We start from the raw sequence: 19,553 nt of genomic DNA on the forward strand, positions 1-19,553 counted from the left end.
CGTTAAGCATCTGCCTTCAGCTCAGGTCATGACCCCAGGGTCCTGGGATGGAGCCCTGCATTGGGCTCCCTGCTCAGCGGGGAGCCTGCTTCTCCCTCTCCCTCCACCTGCTTGTGTTCCCTCTCTCGCTGTGTCTCTGTCAAATAAATAAATAAAATCTTTAAAAAAAAAAAAAAAGAAAATTGCTGAATATATTCCGTTCCCCTGGGCCGAGGAGGCTGACCTAGGAAAGCCCAGCTCCCCATTCCAGTGGGTATCCGTATTGCGGGTTGTGTGTGTGTGTGTGTGTATGTGGGTGTTTTCGGGGCAAGGGTCTAGGTTACTCCTCCTCTCCTCTCCTAGCTCGCAATGGGGCAGGAGCCAGTCTCCAGGACCACCCGCCACCAGGTATGACACTCCTACCTCTGAATGAAGGACCTGGACAGTAATCCCTACCCCATAGCTGCTCCCCAAACCAGCCTCTCCTGCCTTTTTTTCTGTTGACCAAGAGGGTGGCCAGAACAAACAGTGGAGCAGATAAGTTGGCCTTGAGCCCAGGACACTAGCCTCTGCTCTTACACTCGCGAGGGGCTGACAGAGCCCATGCAGCGGGGAGGGTACGACATCCATACCCTCCCCCACTGGTCCTTTCCCGCTGCTCCAGCCCCTCCCTCCAAACTCCCATCGACTTTCTGCAGCTCCCCTATGTCTCTGTGGCGCATCATCAATGTTTCCAAAAACCTGGGTGTAAATCCACTCCCGTTTTAAATATGTCCCAGGAAAACGTGCACTTTCAAGGAACCAGGTGATTCATAAAGTTAAAAATCCTTCGGTCAACTGTTAACAGTGGTTACTTTTGGGGAGAGGGATTGGGTAGGGGAGGAGGGAGACATTTACTTTTTATTGTTCTACCTTTCTGTATTGTTTACATTCTTCAGCAGGTGGAGGCATTGATTTTATTTAAAAAATGTCAACAGGGATTATCTGACTCACACGCAGCATGACAGGCCCCTTTAGTTTCTCTGTATTCTTGCTGCATTTGTTAAAAGCTGAATAAATGTCATTGAAAATGAAATTAAGAATTAAAAAGCCATTAGTAAAGGGAAAAATGAGCTCTCGGTATTTTTTTTTTTTTAAGATTTTATTTATTTATTTGACAGAGAGAGACACAGTGAGAGAGGGAACACAAGCAGGGGGAGTGGGAGAGGGGAGAAGCAGGCTTCCCGCTGAGCAGGGAGCCCGATGCAGGGCTCGATCCCAGGACCCTGGGATCATGACCTGAGCTGAAGGCAGATGCTTAACGCCTGAGCCACCCAGGCGCCCCTCGGTATTTGTTTTTAAAAAGCACCCCAAAGTTGAAAAGTTTAGATGTTTTCTTTTTAAACACTTTATTTATTTATTTGCGGGAGAGAGAGCATGAGCAGGGGGGAGGGGCAGAGGGAGAAGCCGACTCCCCGCTGAGCAGGGAGCCCAATGCGGGACTCGATCCCAGGACCCTGGGATCATGACCTGAGCTGAAGGCAGACGCTTAACTCACTGAGCCACCCAGGCGCCCTAGATGTTTTCTTTAATAAGGTTCTAGAAAGGGCGCCTGGGTGGCTCAGTTGGTTAAGCGACTGCCTTCGGCTCGGGTCATGATCCCGGGGTCCTGGGATCGAGTCCCACATCGGGCTCCCGGCTCAGCGGGAAGCCTGCTTCTCCCTCTCCCACTCCCCCTGCTTGTGTTCCTGCTCTCGCTGTCTCTGTCTCTGTCAAATAAATAAATAAAATCTTTAAAAAAAAAAAGATTAAAAAAAAAATAAGGTTCTAGAAAAGGGGTACAGAACACAATGGAGGAGGTGCTTCTTTCGAAAGCCTGGGTTTGTGATGTGTGTGCCTGCCATTGCCTCTGCCGTGGGTTTGAGTCCCTATCTGGGTGCCTGTGTGTGTGTGTGTGTGTGTGTGTGAGAGAGAGAGAGAGAGATAGAGAGAGGTGGGGGGTGCGGTGTGGGGGAGGGAGAGAACGCACTTGCGCACCGGAGCAAGTGAGAGAGACAGAGTGAGAGAGAGAGAGACAGAGAGAGAATGCTGGTGCCCAAGTCTCTGCTTTGTCTGTCTTTGCATGTCTATGCCTGTCTGAATGTCTACACATGTGTCTCCACCTCTCCGCGTCCATTGTGTGAGTCTCTGCACAGCGATGGCTCCTTGGCCGTGTCTTCCCTCCCCCATGGCCTGTGCTGGTAACTGGACCTGGGACACAGCCCCCAGGGCTGGCAGCAGAGTTGACTGCTGGGTATTTTTAGCTTGTAAACATGTTTGCCATTTCAGAGGACAGGGCCGCAGGTCTCAGCCCCAGCCCACTCACGATCTTGCCGTGAGGAGGGTGCTCCTGCCTGGAGCCAGGTCTTCTCTGGGCCCCAGCCTGGGGTCTTCCTTCCTCAGCATTTGGGAAGGAAGGAAAACTGCCTTGATGTGGGTAGTGGGTGGCTACCTAGGAGGGAGGATAAGAGGATTCGTGGGGGAGAAGAGAATGGGAGTGTGGAAGGCCCCCCCCCGCACCCCATCATTAAACGGTTAATAAAATCTCATGGAGTTAGAAGTAGCTGTGGGAAATGGCAGTAAATTTGGAAATAGCGTCCTTGCAAGTGGGGCGGTGGGGGAGGCGCTCGGATAAGAAGTGGGTAGGTGGAGGCAAGGCTGGAGCTCCCGCTTCCCTCCGGAGTCCTCAGAGGAAGGTGGGCCTCCGGCTCTGCTCCGCCAAGGGCTGCCGGCCTGACTCCCGTGTCGCTGCAGCGGCGGGAGCTGCACCGTGGTGCGTGGGGCACTGGTGACTCCACGTGGGCACCCTAACTCCAGGGGTTAGGGCACCCTAACTCTTTGTGGGGGGAGGGATTGGGGCGCCCTCCGAAAGGGGGGAGGCGAGAAATGGGCGCGGCTGCAGGAAGCTTGGGAACCAAGTGAGGAGCCTGGGGCCTGGGATTTGAAGTGTAGATGCCTGGGTTGAGAGAAAACTTAAAGGTCGCGGCCCCAGCACCCAAGCCCCCCAGCGGCTTTCTGAACTTCTTGGTCCTTCTTGCAAAATGAGCTGATTCGCAGTTCCAGCTGCGAGGATGAGCCTCAGGGAGCTTCGGGGAGTTTCTTGTCGGGGAGACCACACACTGAAAACGTTGGGGGGTAGATCCAGGCGCGGGCCAGGGCAGGGGGCACTGGAGGGGGGCGGGGGAAGGCAGCCCCTCGGACGTGCGGCGCCCCCTCGTCCCCGCGACCCCCAGTGCCCAACCCCCCAGCAGCCCGCTCCCGGGTCCGTGTCGGGTCGGCCCGCTCGCCAGTCCCAGCCCCGCTCCGGCCCCGCCCGGCCCCGCCCTCTCCCCACTGCTCGGGGCAGACCCGCCCGCCCGAGCCGGAGTTACAAGAGCCGCCTCCGCGCGCGGGGGCCCGGCCACTCGGAGCAGCTCCGCCGCGGGGACTGCACCGCCCGCCCTGCCGGACCCGCCCCGACCGGGGCTCGCCGCCTGCAGCAGCCGCAGCACCGCGACCTGGAGCCCCGCGCGGGCTATGGCTGTGCCCGGGGGCTGAGCGCGCAGGTAGGGGCACCGGGCGCACCGGGGCGCCGCGGGAGCAGGACTCCGAGAACCGGTGAGGGGAGGGGGGCTGCAGGGCTTGGGCGAGGCGCTTGGGCCGGGCGCACTGCGAGGATTCAAACAGCGTGGAGCAAGCTGGGCAGCCCGGGGCCGCGCGGGGAGGCGACGCGTCGCGCCCTGGGAGCCAAACTGTGCCTCCGGAGTTGGGGCGCAAGTTGGGCAAAGTTGGAAAATCGTTCCGAAGCGTGTTTTGCTCCAGTCCTTATTTCTCTCGAGGGCTGACTGTTGGTTCTGTTGCGCGGCAGGGCGCCCCGTTCCTGGCCTGGGGGCCCCTGTGGGTCCCTGTCCCATCCCCTCCTTCTCCTTGGGGCGGTGGCTCAAGCGCTCTGCTCCCGCTCCTATTCCGTGTTTACTGGAGAAGTTTCCGAGGTCGCCGCCGCTGCCCCTCGGCCCCTCCCGGAGCCCCCCCACCCCCGCGCCCCCTCCGCTGTCCCTCCCCGCTCCCCACACCTCCGCCTCTAACTGTGCGTCCGGAGTCCTCCCGGCCCCACCCAGTTCAGTACCACCAGCCTCTCCCTTTCTCAGCCCCCCTCCTGCTGCCCCGCCCTAGTCTGGCCCCTCCGCGTTCCCCGCTTCAGAAGTCTCCCTTCTTCCTCCAAGGCCGCGCTGCCTGAAGTTTGCAGCGCGCCTCGGGGCGGGACGGGTGGGAGTGGGGGTGGGGGGCGTAATTAGGGAGATTCCAGCGCGGGGGGTGGGCGGGGAGGGGGGGTACTGTGCGGCGGCCCGGCCCTCGGCACCGCCCCTTCCCTTTCGGGGGCGGCGCGCTCTCCCCCACCCCACTCCCAAACCCGTCCGGGCGGGATGGCCCCCGCCCCAGCGCCTGGCACGGCGCCAGCAGCCTGAGGAATGTGGTGGTTGGAGCCGCTGACTAATTCAAACCAGAACTCCGGGAGGAGTGGTGAGGGGCAAAGGGGAGGGGGAGGAAGGGGCTGTGTGTGGGACGTGGGGGCAGGAGGCGGCTCCGCTGTGGGAGGAGGGCTTAGCTGCCGTCTCGGGAACCCTCCGCTCCAGCCGCGCGCTCCAGGAGACAGGGTTGGGGGAACGAGGTCCTGCCCTGGAGTTGGAAAGGCAGAGTGCTTAGGGTGTGTTCGGAGCGCAGTGTTATGTAAGGCTTTCCCATGCGGGGAGCGGGAGTGCAGCGTGGGAGGGCCTGGCCCTCCCCTGGCTGGCCTGGGCGCCCCCTGCAGTGCCCGGGCCCGGGATGTGGGGGGCGCAGCCCTGGGCGGCGCTGGCCGCGAGGGACACGTGGGGTCTGAGCAGGCCTGGCTGTGCCCCTTGCGTGGGAGGGGAGCCGAGCGGGCAGACGGGGCAACTCACAGCTCTAGCTGCCCACCACTCCCACCAGGTGGGGGACGGCCCTGGCGCCTTTGCACAATGTGGCCACAGAGAATTGTGTGCGTGGTGTGTGCTCTCGCCTTTCACTGGGTGTGGCTGCAGAGAGGTGGTGGCCCCAGGGAGCTCGCGGTGTGCTGCTGACAGCCCTGCTCTGTGCAGTGGGTTTATGGAAAGGCAGAGTGGGACCATCCCCTGTAGTGGGGTCCTTAGAGAATGACCTGGAGTTTGGGAGAAAAAAGGTCTCGGATATTTACCTCTGTGTCCCCAGCACGGCGCTGGGCTCCCAATAATTGCTTTTGAAATAGTTTTCTCAGTTAGAATCCAGCCTCCGAAGGCAGGGATCCCCTGCCCTTCCTTGCACCGCCCAGCATTGGTGGGGACTGGATTGGTGTTATGGGACCTAGTGACAGTGTGGGGGCTGTAGTGATAGGTGGAGGCTGGCCGGGGGCGGGGGGGGGGGGGGAGAGGAAGGGATTGAAGGTGCTTTGGAAGGCATTTCCAGGCCTCTGTACCTATGCTGCGTCTAAAGTAGGGGGCAGGGCAGATTCTGCTTTCTTTTCCCTCTCTTCCTCTGCCCTGTCAGGAGGGAAATCCCTGGGGCAGGGTGTGGCACTCACTTCCTTTCCCAAGCGGAATGGGGAGGCTTCCTTCTCCTTGACCCAAAGGGATGATGGGTTGGGCCGGCACATGGTAGGTAGAGTGTGCAGAATGGGGAGTAAAAGGGCGCCCCAGGCTTGGGGGTACCTCCTTGCTCCGAGCTGTGAGCTGCCGGATGAAGGAGGTGGGGTGGGGCAGGGAGGGAGAGGACCTGGGACCATGAGAGCTGGGCTAGCATAGGACACAGGGTCTGCAAGCTTCAAAATGGGGCTTGGAGGGTGTCTGAGCCCCTCTCTAAAGCCTTTTCCTGAAGAGACTATAGGCAGGAACATTGGTCATTGAGCAAGGACACATAGGGCACCACGTAAGTCAGGCGGGGCTTCGTGCTGGTGACAGGGAGGCCCTTAGCAGTGATTCAGGGGTCCTGGTTTGGGCAGCCCCTTGAAGAGCTAACCCCACAGAGCTGGGGACTTGTACCAGCCAGACTTGGTTCAGGGTGGTGAGGCTACAGTCCAGGGCCCAGGGTGCACCTGAGAGAGGAAACCACGGAAGACTGGTGGAGGGAGAAGGCTAGCAGCGGACAAGGGCAGGGAATGGGCTGGGGGTCTCCGGGGTCACCTGAGTCCCAGGGAGGCCCTGGGTGGAGCTGCCCCAGGCATTGCCAGACTCGATTCTTTGGCTTAACTTGGAATTAGCTGGCTGGCGCTGGTGGAGCACACTGCCCAGAGCCTGAGGAGCTGGTTTGAGAGGTTGGGGCAAAGCTGTGGGGGTGGAGGGGTGTGTGGGGCTCGGGGTGTGGCCACCACCTTCCTCAGAACTTGGGAACCGCCTGGGGACAGACAGAGGCATACCAGGAGAGCTAGTCCTGCTCTTGATGGGAACTCTCCCACTGCTGGCTCTTCCCCGCTCCCCCCGCCCCCACTCCCCAACGCCCCCAAGTTTCTCTCCCTGGAGCTGGGCTGACCCTCTGCCTGTGCCTGAGGACAGGAAGGGAGGTGGCTGCTGGAGAAGGTCTAGAATGTGCTGGTTTCAATCAGGTGGTGGCGGCGGCCTATGTCTAGGGCCTTCTGCTTTCTCTTCGGCCCCCACGGGCTTCATCGAGGCTCGCCGGGAGCTGGCATAGCCCTGGTCCCTGACCATCCCGCTGGGCTCCCAGGCCTTCCTGGGCAAGCTCAGTTTCTTCCGTGCGTGGTGGCTGGGGCTGGGGGGTGGGGGCCTGCGTGGGTGGGCCACAGTGGGGCTCAGCAGGAATGTGTGTGTGCACAGGAGTTCTGACAGAGCCCCTCAGGTCCCCCCAGGAGGAGGCCTGGGCTGTTGTAGCTGCGGGTCTTGCTTGTGTCCAGGTGGCGCCGTTTCACGGTGGCCTTGCGTCCCTGTGACCACTGGTGTCATAGCGGTGAGGTGTGTGTTACTCCCTGCGGGAGGATGTTCTTCTGGCTGAGCATGGTGGTCCTGGATGTGACACTCTGCTTGCATCTGGGGCTTACGGGGCAGGAGACAGAAGTGGGACTCTGCCCTGGCGGTGGAGGTTTCACAGGGGCTGCAGGTAAGGACTAGAGTCAGTTTCTGCATCCTGGACGGCTTCCCGGCCCACAGGCCCTCGGGAGGGGGAGGATAGCTCTGGAAATGAAGCCCCGGCTGAGTGAGGCGCTGCATTCGGCTGGTCAGGGAGGGGCATCCTGCCCTGTCCCTGGGGGCCAGAGCGGAGATTCTAGGGGAAGGGGAAGTGCCTGGAGCTGATCCCGGCTTCGTGTCCCAGCTTCGTGTCCCAGCCGGGCTGGGGGGCGGCTCTTTGGCGGCTGAGCCTCGGGGCCGGGCCCTGCGCCCTTGCACTTGCGGGGCCTGACCGCTGGGCGGGGAGCTTGCCTGTTGCTTGGGGAGTTTCTGCACCCCCTGGCAGCTCCCGGGCTGTCACCTTCCCCCCCCCCGGGGTGAGACGGAGCGTTCCTCTTCACTGCCCCTGCCCCGTGGAGGGTGCCACCCTCAGAGCTGGTGTCTTAGTCCCCGTGGTCCTGGGTAAAGGCTCTCTCTTCCCGGGCTATGCGGCCAGAGGCAGGGACTTGGGGCTGGATAATGGGCTGCTGCCCCCATCCCCTGTGGCAGGGAGGAGGGGAGTCCCTCTCGGTCATGGGAGGAAGAGGGAATCTCCCTCCCTGCTGGAAGTGAGAACTTGGAGCTCGCTGGGGGGTGGGAGGAAGCTGTGCGCAGAGGACCAGGGGAGAGAGGTGGAGAAAGGTATAAGGGAGGGACCCAGCAGGCCCGTGGGGTAGGAGCGAGCGGGGCTCCCCTGGACGTTGAGGTGGGGGGGCCCTGCTGGGGCTGACCAGGAGGAGAGGGCTGGAGTGACCCAGCTGGAGGAACTTCCTGCTGGTGGGAGCTGTGGGCTGGGCCAGTGGCCCAGGTAGCCAGGGAACAAGGAGATAGGGGCACACAGGTAGAGGGAGACACAGACTCCGGGCACCGGGTTGGCAGGTGGAGGTGCCTTCCCTAATGGGCAGGGCCTGGGGCTGCCTGGACAGGTGTCTGTTGGGAGCTGGGGAAGGCGGGGCTGTGGGCCTGCTCAGGGCTGGGAAGAGTGGGGAACGGGGCTGATGAGCATGTCTGTGTGCACGCGGAGTGTGCGCGTCCTTGTGTGTCTTTCTGGGAATGTCTCTCCAGTGCCCAGATCGCCTGTGTCTTGCAGCATGTTAGTCGTATTCTCCCTGATAATCCCACCCTCCCCCCAACACACAACAGGCCCCCTTGGGCGGCACCCCCCAGGATGAACGGAGTGTAAACGTTCTCGATGCCGGCTTAGACTCTTGAGATTATCGTGCTCTTCTCCCCCAGTTAGAATAGGGCATGCTGTTTTCCAGACAGAGCTCTGGCAGCCGCCTCCATGGAGGTCCGTTTGGAGGCCTGGGCCCCGGAAGCCATGCCTGCCCTGTGTGGGATGAGCGTCAGCCCTGTTGTGGTTGTTCCCGTTTCCCAGTGAGCAGAAGTAGCTGCCTTGCCCTCCTGGTGCTTTTCTCTGGAGTGGGTCTCGTGTCCCCCAAGCCCCAGAGGGGACGACTCTCTTGGCCTTCACCTGCTGGGGCCCCAGAGAGTGTACAGGTGAGCTGGGGGTCTGTGTGGCTCAGGATTTCTGACTCCTGGGGACATGGCCTCAACGAGCCCCACAGATCCTGGCTCCCGGGATGCCTGGGACTCTGCCCGTCCGGGTCTGCTGTCCCCAAGCTGTTGGCCAGGAAGTGGCTGGTGTGTGGGCACAGGACGCTGTGGGCCCTGGCCCTCCGTCCTGCGGCTTGTGGCGCTCGAAAGGCGTCAGGCTCTCTGGGCGAGTCTCCTGCGCTCCCTGGGTCTCTGGGTCCCCTAGGGGAATCTCAGCCCCTCTCGCTGAGGCCTCCCCCCGCACCACGTCTCCCTCTAGGTGAGCATGGAGGCCCCTTCATCTTCCCATGGGTGTCTCTCTGGCCCTCCTCCAGTGCAGGTCTCTCTTCTGTGTATCTCCCTTGTGCATCTTTCTCTGTGGTTTCTCATCCTGTGTGTATTTATTTGCGCCTTCATTCCTCCACCGAGGTAAAAGCTGTTTGCTTTGGAGCCACAGAGTCCTGGAAGCCCGGGCTTACATCTCAGACCCTCGCTCATACTTGGGCAAGCCATCTTACCTCTGGAGGCCTGCTGCTGCATCTCTAAAATAAGGACATTAATTATTAATCACGGAGGGTTGTCTGGGATCGAATGAGCCCCCAGGCCTGGAAGTACAGCACGCCACAGGAGCTCGGCAAAATTCTCTTTTTCTCAATCTGTTGGGGGTTTTCTCTCAATGCAGAGCTTTCTCTTCCTCTTTGCTATCTGGTGTTTATGAGAGTGGATTGCCCCTCTGGGTGTGTCTCCCTTTTCTCTGAATATCCTAGCTGCTCATCCTGTTTTAAGTGTTCGGGACTTCCCCTCTGGTGGAGGTCTCTACCTGGGGTGTGAGTCATTTCATTCTTCCTGGGCTCGGGAGGTGCTTCTCCCTGGCTTGTGTGTATGGTGGGTCTGATCCCTCCCGTACCTGCCATTGCGCTGGGTCCAAGTCCCACTGCTGTTGGTGCCGTCTCCGCAGTGGGTGGGAGCGCTTCTCTCTCCCTTGGAGCCTCACCTCCCGTGTCCGTCCCGTGCTGGGCATGTGATCACACTTGTGTCCCTCTGGTATGTAGCTTCAGGTTTGGCGCACGGAGGCATGGAGGCCCACGGGCATGTCTCTTGGGCACTGGGCCTCTATCAGTTCCTGTCATCTTGACCCTGACGCTGGCTGTGAGGCTGTTTTTGGCTGCAGCAGTGGTTAGGCTGGGCCCCCTCCCTGGCTGACTTCATACTCGCTCTTGGGGGACGAAGGGGCTCTGTTCCCTAAGGGCAGGGTGGGAAAGATGCTCCTCTGGACGCCACCCCTGGCGGAGACCCTCTGCCCTGGACAAGGAGTCTGCTTCCCGGATCTGAATGCATGTCAAACCCCCTCCCCCCCCCCCCCCCCCGCCCCCTGGTCTGCACATTCCTCTTTGAAGGCTTTTAAAAAATTTTTATTTATTTATTTGAGAGAGAGAGTGTTCGGGAGCAGGGGGCGGGGCAGAGGGAGAGGGAGAAGCAGACTTCCCGCTGAGCAAGGAGCCCAACGGGAGGCTCGATCCCAGGACCCTGGGATCATGACCTGAGCCGAAGGCAGATGCTTAACCGACTGAGCCACCCAGGCGCCCCCTCTTTGCAGTTTTGAATTGTTGGCACAGCTTTGTTCTTCTCTCGCTGCTTCTGGCCTGAGTTATGGTGTCCCCACAGTCTCAGCCTCACAGGTGGAGTGGACATACCATCTCGCTCTTTCTCGGCCCTCTAAGCAGCCCTCTGCCTAGAGGGTCCCCACTCCAGCCCCTCCCATCATAAAGGACACTGTGAGCCAGGGTCAGGTGGACCTCGGGGTGGGGAGGCGGCAGACCAGGGTTCTGGGACCCCGACACTCTCCTGTCCTCACCTCTCTGGGCCCTGCCTTCCCCATCTGTAAATACCGGACAGTGCAGTCCCGCAGGGCTTTCTGCAGTGGTGGAAATGTTCTGCATCTGCCCTGTCTGATATGGTAGCCCTTATGTGATTGTTGAGCTCTTGAAATGTGGCTATTGCAAGCAATAAACTAACAATTCAATTTAACTTAATTTAAATTAGTATACATTTAAATAGCCACATATAGCTACCATGTCGACAGCATGGCTATAAGGTGTCCTCTAGCTCCAAAGACTTATGACACTTGGGCCGAATGTGCAGAATTCCCCGGAGTTCCAAAGACCCTCCTTTGGGTCGCCACAGGGCAGGACCCTCAGGCCCCGGGGAAGCCTGGCGTCACCTGACTTACGTAGGAGAAGAAGGGCCCATCTGGCCTTGGTACAGGCTCCAAAGATGTGGGAGAGACTGAGCCCCGGGACTCAGATGCAGTAAACAGACCCTTCCCACCGTGGTCTCGAATCCCCCAGTAGCACCCCCATGTGCTGCTACCTCAGTGGCCCAGAGCAGAGGAGACGGGAGGGGAGTTGCTCCTGGCTGCGCTAGAAGGAGAGCCCTGGGCTGGAGCAGGAGGGTGGTTGGCAGCCCCTCCCGTCCAGGAGTCCAGGGGGGTGCCCTGCCGGGGCCAACCTGCAGCCCCCGATCCCACGGCTCCTGTTCTCACGGGCTGTGGACGCTTCACCGCTCACGATGGCTCTCTCCCCTCCTTCTGAGCTGCTTGGCTTGAGGCGCGTAGCAAGTCCCTCCTGAGCCTCCGAGCTGTGCTTTTGGGGACTCCTGGCCTGGGGCTCCATCCTGAGGGAAGCTGATTGCCCCTCTGGCCCCGGGGCTCTGGACAACGAAGCACTTTGTCGATGGGTTTTTAGGCGTGACCCTTTGCATGTCTGGAGCTGTTGCAGCCTCAGTGACTCATTGGGGAAGGAGGGAGGGTGGGGCCGAGCTGTGGGCGAGGGTGAGCTGGCTCGCCGTCTCCGCCCCTCGCTAGTTGCTGGCTCTGCTGGGCAGAGAAAAGGGGGGCCTGCTCAAGGAGGAAGAGTGGGGTGCCAGGCTGGTTGGTGGCTTCAGAGAGCTGAGAAGCCCTCAGGCTGGAAGCCTTTTCCTTCCCTTCCCTGCCTGGCTCCCCGTCCGCAGGGCTGGACGCTGGGGGAAGGCGCCTTAAAGTCGCAGCTGCGCTGTTCGCTGGGGTCAGCGTGACTTCCCGTAGGGGCTGCTTGTCAGGAGGGGAGGAGGTGATTCCTTAGCTCACAGCTGTGCCGATAGGCCGCTCACCGTCAGTGGCTCTGCCCGCCTCCTAGGCAGCACCCGTGTCCTAAATACTGCATGCGTGAGTTCAGCGCGTGGAGGACTGGGGACCTAGGTGCTGTCTTTCGCCAGAGCTGCTAAGCACCCGTGAATTTCCGAGGGACACAATCCTGTCCCCAGAGGCAAACTCTAACGCCTTCAAGAGAACTGGCAAATAATAGGTTCTCTTTGCCCCGTTCTCTCCTTCTACATTTCATTGCCCCCCAGGAGGCTCCCCAACCTTCTAGAACATTCTGAGGCTAAATGAGTCATGCCCAGAGCACCTTGCTCATAATTTATATCCGGGACAGGAACTTCAGTCTTTAAAATCTCCCCATCTGGCGCATGGAGCGCATTTAGTAAATGCTGGGAGGACACGCAAGTGAAGTTCGGTGACAATCTGAAGCTGCGAGCGGGCGCAGGGCTGGGCTGGGCTGTGTCTGTCCCTTGCTGGTTTTCTTTGCTGTGTCTGCAACGGTGTTGGACATGCAGGAGGCCATCAGTATGCACGTATTTATTGATCAGTTTACTAATTTCTGAATGTAAACAGCTTCAGGGTGGGGCTTTGGGTGAGGCTCTGCCTGATTTTTATCATCCCCCACACGGTTTCACAGACCTGCTTCTGGATGACTCGGCCCCTGCCATTCTGCGTGGGTGGCTGTAGGCCAGGGCTGTGTTCAGAGTCCTGCCTCGTGTCTTCCCAGGGCACCTCTGCAGCTGACAGCTCATCCTGTGGCCAGAGGGCATCTTTGCTCCCGAGTGCCGGCACCTATGGGGGCCTGGCCCAGCGCCCTGCGTGGGCAGCCAGATGGGCCCTGACTCCCCGTGTCCCGGAGGCAGCTCAGCTGCATTCAAGCATGTGGGGCGTGGGCTGGCCCCCGGCGGGGGGGGGTGCTTGGGGCTTCTTTGGTTCAGCCCGCTGCACCTGGAGCTCCCAGCTGGTGAGAGTCCCCCTGGTCCTAAGAACCGGGTTGGATCAGGTGACTCAGAGTCACTGTTTGTCAGCAGGGGAGGGAGGGCACCACCATTCCTGCTTTCAGGTCTGCCAGGCAGTCGCCTTCAGTGCTGGAGACACAGAGAAGTGGAGTCTCACGCCGGTTAAAGCTGCAGACCTGATGTGCTGTAGGGGAGAGAGTTGCAGACTCAGAGCCCAAGGGTAGTGGCACGCTCACGGTGGACCTCAGCTCTCAGTCTCTCCATCTGTAAAATGGGGACAGCAACGTCTCCTTCCTGGAGCTGTTATAAAGAGCCTAAAGAGAATGGGTGTTTTGTGAGACTCGTGTGCGCCTGAGCTTTTCCACACACGCTCACGCGCTCTCTCCTTCCGTCCTCAGGGAGATCCTGTGTCAGCTCCGTTTTCACAGAGGAGGAGATGGATGTTCAGAGAAGTTGAGTGACTTGGCCAGGGACATGCACACAGATGGGAGGATGCAGAGCTAGGGTTTATTTATTTATTTATTTATTTAAAGATTTTATTTATTTGACAGAGAGACACAGCAAGAGAGGGAACACAAGCAGGGGGAGTGGGAGAGGGAGAAGCAGGCTTCCTGCTGAGCAGGGAGCCCGATGTGGGGCTCTATCCCAGAACCTTGGGATCATGACCTGAGCTGAAGGCAGACGCTTAACGACTGAGCCACCCAGGTGTGCGCCAGCGTTTATTTATTTTTATTTTTTAAAGATTTTATTTATTTATTTGAGAGAGAGAGTGAGAGAGAGCTCGTGAGCAGAGGCAGAGGGAGAAGCAGGCTCCCCGCTGAGCTGGGAGCCCGATGCAGGACTCCATCCCAGGACCCCGGGATCATGACCCGAGCTGAAGGCATCCGCTTAACTGACTGAGCCACCCAGGGGCCCCAGAGCCAGGGTTGATACCAGGGTTTATATCTGGGTCTGGCTCCCCTAAGCCCCCTTTCCGCGATTCCAGGTTGGACAGTCATGTATGAATGGAACTGAAGTAGGGGAGGGTTGGGGTTTCGGTGTGGCCCCGAGAACGGAACAGGAGCAAGCCAGCCGTCTTTTGCGGTCGGGGTTTTGAGCAAGCCGCCTGTTGAGCGTGAGCATCTTTGTCCACTTTTCCCCAGGCTGTGTGACCGAGATTCCCGACGAGAGAGACTGAGAAGAGAGGAAGGAGGGGCGGGCTCCTGGCAAGGCATCCGCTCCTGAACTGAGTCCTGCAAAAGGTCCGTGGGAGAGAGGGTGTGACCGAGGTGAGGGGCGGCCGGGGTGGGGGGGGGGGCCCAGGGTGGGTGGCATCGGGAGGCAGGGTCCTGGGTGGAAGGGATGAGCCAGTGTCCACTTTCCATGGGGACCATTTCCACAGCAGAAGCAGGCATCTGAGACACGCTGCAGTCCCTGCGAGTTCACAGCACCAGAGATCCTTGGCTTTCTCGTCTCCTCATGCCCTCGAGCCCCCACTGTCCTGAGCCCCCGTTTCCTTACCTCACCCCAGATGGAGAAGGAAGAGGACACGACCCGGGAGCTGCTGCTGCCCAACTGGCAGGGCAGCGGCTCCCACGGGCTGACCATCGCCCAGAGGGACGACGGCGTCTTTGTGCAGGAGGTGATGCAGAACTCCCCTGCGGCCCGCACTGGGGTGGTCAGAGAGGGTGAGTCACCTCAGAGTGCGGGCTGGGTGCCGGGCTGGGCTGGCTGAGGGTGGCGGAGGGAAGGCCACAGGGGCCGTGGAGGGGCCAGTCCTGGTGACATCAGGATGGTCGGTACCCAAGTCCTGCCCTCCCCTCCCCTACCCACTCTGTGTCCCTCGATCCACACAGTCCTCGGGGAAAGCGGTTATATAGTGGGGTGGAGACATCGTCCTTAGTGCCCACTTCACTACCCACAAGCTCTGCCGCTTCGGGCGCATTGGTGGGCCTCCCTGAGCCTTACTTTTCTCATCTGTGCAACGGGTATTACCGCACCTGCCCTGTAGGGTGGTCATGACACGCATTGAACGCAAGTCAGTTCGAGGGTCCAGCATGCGGTGGTTGTGTGCTGTTTTCCCAAGACCCCGTGGGTCTCACCTGCTTCTTGCTCCGCCCTGCTCAGGGGACCAGATTGTGGGTGCCACCATCTACTTTGACAACCTGCAGTCAGGCGAGGTGACCCAGCTGCTGAACACCATGGGGCACCACACCGTGGGCCTGAAGCTGCATCGCAAGGGGGACCGCTCCCCTGAGCCTGGCCAGACGTGGGCCCACGAAGTCTTCAGCTCCCGAAGCTCCGAGGTGGTTCTGGTGAGTGCCTGACTGGCCTGTCTGTGCCCTGAGCTCCCTGTAGCCACACTGACCTGCTGGCCACTTCCTGAGCCTTGTGTCTACCTCCTGGGCCTCTCTGTAGCTCCTTCTCCTGTTTTCTCCCCTGTGCACTCTGTTAAATCAGACCGTGTGTTCCTATTTGTGTGTGACGTGCGGCTGATGTTGCCCCTGAAAGTCTTCCATCAGTCTCTCCAGAGTGCCGCAGCGTAGGGACCCACTCACGCTGTCTGGCCCTAGATGCCAGGAGGAAGCTCAGCTGCTTGGCAAGGAATCTTCAGACTAGTCTCACAGGTGCCCTGCTCTGCCTCCCAGACACCGTTTTTATCCTTCCAGAGGCCTGGACTCATCTGTGAGTCAGAGGCTGGGCAGCAAAGTGCCTGGGGGACGTTTCTTTGCTCCTTCTGATGGCTTGTTTATTTAACAAATAATGGGTCCTCAAGGTGAAAGCGTTAACCCAAGCACGGCAGAGTCTCAACAAATGCTTTCCGAGGGCTCCCCATTAAACAATGTGAGTTGAGAATTGAGAGCCCAAGGGTCAAATCCACGCAGAGCTGGGAGGCATCCCTGGGACTTGACAGGACGAGTGGAATCTAGAATTGATTGTAAATCCTTCTTCCAGACCACGCAAGGCAGGAGTCAACCCCACATCTCTCCCCCATGGCTTTTGCTTCCCAGAGTTTCCCCAAATAATTTGTTTTCCTCCTGTGATGTGGCTGTCAGCCCCTTTCTTCCCCCCTCCGTGGTCCGCCGCCCCAGGAGGCTTCGTGGGCCTCCGTTCTGGTCCCAGCTGCTTTGGGAAACAGGCAACCATGCTGGCAACTGGGCTGTGGCCGGGCGTCTGTGGCTCAGGCAGACCCTGCTACAGCCTCGGCCGGCCGTGTCTTTCTGCAGAGCGGGGATGATGAGGACTACCAGCGCATCTACACCACGAAGATCAAGCCTCGGCTGAGGTCAGACGATGGACTAGAAGGGGATCCTGGGGAGACCCAGAGCCGCACCATCACGGTGACTAGAAGGGTCACGGCCTACACTGTCGATGTGACAGGCCGCGAAGGAGCCAGGGAGATCGATATCAGCAGCCCAGAGTTCAAGATCAAGATTCCACGGCATGAACTGACGGAAATCTCCACTGTGGATGTGGACACCCACTCTGGCCAGACAGTGATCAGACTGCCCTCGGGCCCGGGGGCAGTGTCTCCTACCGCAGGCTCAGTTGTGGACATCCGAGCGGGGTCCGTTTCCGCTTCAGGACTAGAGCTCCAAGGTGCTGGCCACTCGAAGCTCCAGGTCACCGTGCCTGGGATAAAGGTGGGGAGCCCAGGTGTCAATGTCAGTGCAAAAGGCTTGAACTTGGGTGGCAAAAGAGGGGTCCAAGTTCCAGGAGTGGACATTTCGTCTTCTCTTGGGGGGGGGGCGGTGGAGGTGCAGGACCCGTCTCTGGAGAGTGGCAATAATGGGAAAATTAAAATTCCCACTATGAAGGTGCCAAAATTCAGTGTCTCAACAGCACCTGAGGGCCAGGCACCAGTGGCAGGGTTGAGCGTTTCTGTACCTGAATTCTCTGTGGAGCACAAGGGTGGCAAGCCAGGCCTGACCATTGGCGGGAACATCCAGACCCCTCAGCTAGAAGTCAGTGCTCCTTCTGCCAATATTGAGGGGTACGAGGGGAAGCTGAAGGGCCCCCAGATCACTGGGCCATCCCTTGAGAGTAACCTAGGCCTGAAAGGTGCCAAGCCACAGGGGAGCATAGGGGTGGACATCTCAGGGCCCCAAATCGAGGGCACTCTCAGCGGCTCCAATGTGGAAGTTCAAGCCCCTGACATTGATATTCATGGTCCTGGGGGCAAACTGAATATGCCCAAGGTGAAAGTTCCCAAATTCTCTGTATCAGGTTCTAAGGGAGGGGGAGCTGGCATTGATGTGGCACTGCCCACAGGTGAAGTGACTCTTCCTGGGATGTCTGGGGACGTCAGCCTGCCTGAAGTTGCTGCTGGGGGGCTGGAAGGGAAGGTGAAGGGTACGAAAGTCAAGACTCCTGAAATGAGCATACAGAAACCTAAAATCTCCATGCAGGATGTGGATCTGAGCCTTGGATCCCCTAAACTGAAGGGAGATATTAAGGTTTCAGTGCCTGGGGTGCAAGGTGATGTTAAAGGCCCTCAAGTGGCAGTTAAGGGCTCCAAAGTGGACATAAAGACACCTAGTCTTGAGGGGACCCTGACGGGACCCACGCTTAGTAGTCCTTCTGGGAAAACAGGAACGTGCAGGATCTCTATGACAGATGTAGATCTCAGTGTGGCTGCACCTAAAGTGAAAGGGGGTGTAGATGTCACACTCCCCAAAGTAGAAGGGAAAGCCAAAGTCCCTGAAGTGGATGTCAAAGACCCCAAAGTGGATGTCAGTGCCCCAGGTGTGGAAGTTCATGGCCCAGAATGGAACCTGAAAATGCCCAGGTTCAGCCCTCCAGGAGTTGAAGGGGAAGGCCCAGATGTAGATGTGAAACTACCCAAAGATGTCAGTATTTTGGGGCCCAAGGTCAATGTGGAGGCCCCAAATGTCAACATAGGGGGTCTGGGAGGCAAACTTAAAGGCCCTGATATTAAGCTGCCTGAAGTGAGTGTCAAGACACCAAAGATCTCCATACCTGATGTCGATTTGCATGTTAAAGGCACAAAGGTAAAAGGAGAGTATGATGTAACAGTCCCAAAACTTGAAGGGGAATTGAAAGGCCCCAAAGTGGACCTTGATGCCCCAGATGTGGATGTTCAGGGCCCAGACTGGCATCTGAAGATGCCCAAGATGAAAATGCCCAAAATCAGTGTGCCAGGGTTCAAAGCAGAGGGCCCAGAAGTGGATGTGAACCTGCCCAAGGCTGATGTGGACATTTCTGGGCCCAAGGTAGATGTTAGTGCTCCAGATGTGAGCATTGAGGGACCAGAAGGGAAATTGAAAGGACCTAAGTTTAAGATACCTGAGATGAATATCAAAGCCCCAAAGATCTCCATGCCAGATGTGGACTTACATTTGAAAGGCCCTAAAGTAAAAGGAGAATACGATGTCACAGTGCCAAAAGTGGAAGGTGAGATTAAAGTTCCTGATGTTGAACTTAAAAGTGCCAAAGTGGATATCGATGTTCCAGATGTTGATGTTCACGGCCCAGACTGGCACCTGAAGATGCCCAAAATGAAAATGCCCAAGTTCAGCATGCCAGGCTTCAAAGCAGAGGGCCCAGAAGTGGACGTGAACCTGCCCAAGACTGACATTGACATCTCGGGACCCACGGTGGACGTTGAAGTTCCAGATGTGAACATCGAAGGACCTGAAGGAAAGCTGAAGGGTACCAAGTTTAAGATGCCTGAGATGAATATCAAGACCCCTAAGATCTCTATGCCTGAATTGGATTTGCATATGAAAGGTCCCAAGGTAAAGGGAGAATATGATGTTACGGTGCCAAAGATGGAAGGGGAACTCAAAGGGCCAAAAGTAGATGTCAGTGCCCCAGATGTTGAAGTTCATGGTCCTGAATGGAACCTAAAGATGCCCAAGATGAAAATGCCCAAATTTACCATGCCCAGCCTCAAAGGGGAGGGCCCAGAAGTGGATGTGAGCCTGCCCAAGGCTGATGTGGACATTTCTGCACCCAAGGTAGATATTAGTGCTCCAGATTTGAGCCTTGAAGGACCAGAAGGAAAGTTGAAAGGCCCCAAGTTTAAGATGCCTGAGATGCACTTCAAGGCTCCTAAGATGACTCTGCCAGATGTTGACTTGGATCTTAAAGGACCCAAAATGAAAGGCAATCTAGATATGTCAGTACCAAAAATAGAAGGTGAGATGAAAGTTCCAGATGTGGACATCAAAGGACCCAAGGTAGACATTAAAGCACCAGATGTGGAAGTCCAAGGTGCAGACTGGAGCCTGAAAATGCCCAAGATGAAAATGCCTAAGTTCAGCATGCCCGGCTTGAAAGGTGAGGGCCCAGATGTGGATGTGAACCTGCCCAAGGCTGACGTTGACATCTCTGGACCCAAAGTTGACATTGAAGCCCCAGATGTGAGCCTTGAAGGTCCAGAAGGGAAGCTGAAGGGCCCCAAGTTTAAGATGCCTGAGATGCACTTCAAGACCCCCAAGATCTCCATGCCTGACGTGGACTTACACTTGAAAGGTCCTAAGGTGAAGGGGGATGTGGACGTGTCGGTGCCCAAGATAGAAGGTGAAATGAAAATGCCAGATGTGGACATCAAAGGACCCAAAGTGGATGTCGATGTCCCAGATGTGGACATTCACGGCCCAGACTGGAACTTGAAAATGCCCAAGATGAAAATGCCCAAATTTAGCATGCCTGGCTTCAAAGGTGAGGGCCCGGAAGTGGATGTGAACGTGCCCGAGGCTGACATTGACATCTCTGGACCCACAGTGGACATTGAAGCCCCAGATGTCAACATTGAAGGACCGGAAGGAAAGCTGAAAGGCCCCAAGTTTAAGA

At 58.2% G+C, this 19,553-nt stretch overlaps 1 protein-coding gene across 3 annotated transcripts in view; it reads left to right on the forward strand.

Moving 5' to 3' along the window:
- Nucleotides 1-3,355: 3,355 nt before the first annotated feature.
- Nucleotides 3,356-19,553, forward strand: part of AHNAK (AHNAK nucleoprotein) — a 59,963-nt gene continuing 43,765 nt past the window's right edge. The window contains exons 1-4 of one of the 3 annotated variants that reach the window (XM_081797988.1): nt 3,356-3,542; nt 13,898-13,996; nt 14,266-14,422; nt 14,862-15,049. In XM_081797988.1, the coding sequence (XP_081654114.1) occupies nt 14,266-14,422; nt 14,862-15,049 (345 nt within the window). In that variant the 5' untranslated portion in view covers nt 3,356-3,542; nt 13,898-13,996. The remainder of the gene's footprint in view (nt 3,543-13,897; nt 13,997-14,265; nt 14,423-14,861; nt 15,050-19,553) is intronic. The other 2 variants (XM_031024864.2, XM_031024865.2) reach the window with 2 other exon arrangements.

The sequence above is a fragment of the Leptonychotes weddellii genome, chromosome 11, assembly GCF_054177405.1.
Source record: "Leptonychotes weddellii isolate Sample4059 chromosome 11, ASM5417740v2, whole genome shotgun sequence".
Lineage (NCBI taxonomy): Eukaryota > Metazoa > Chordata > Mammalia > Carnivora > Phocidae > Leptonychotes > Leptonychotes weddellii.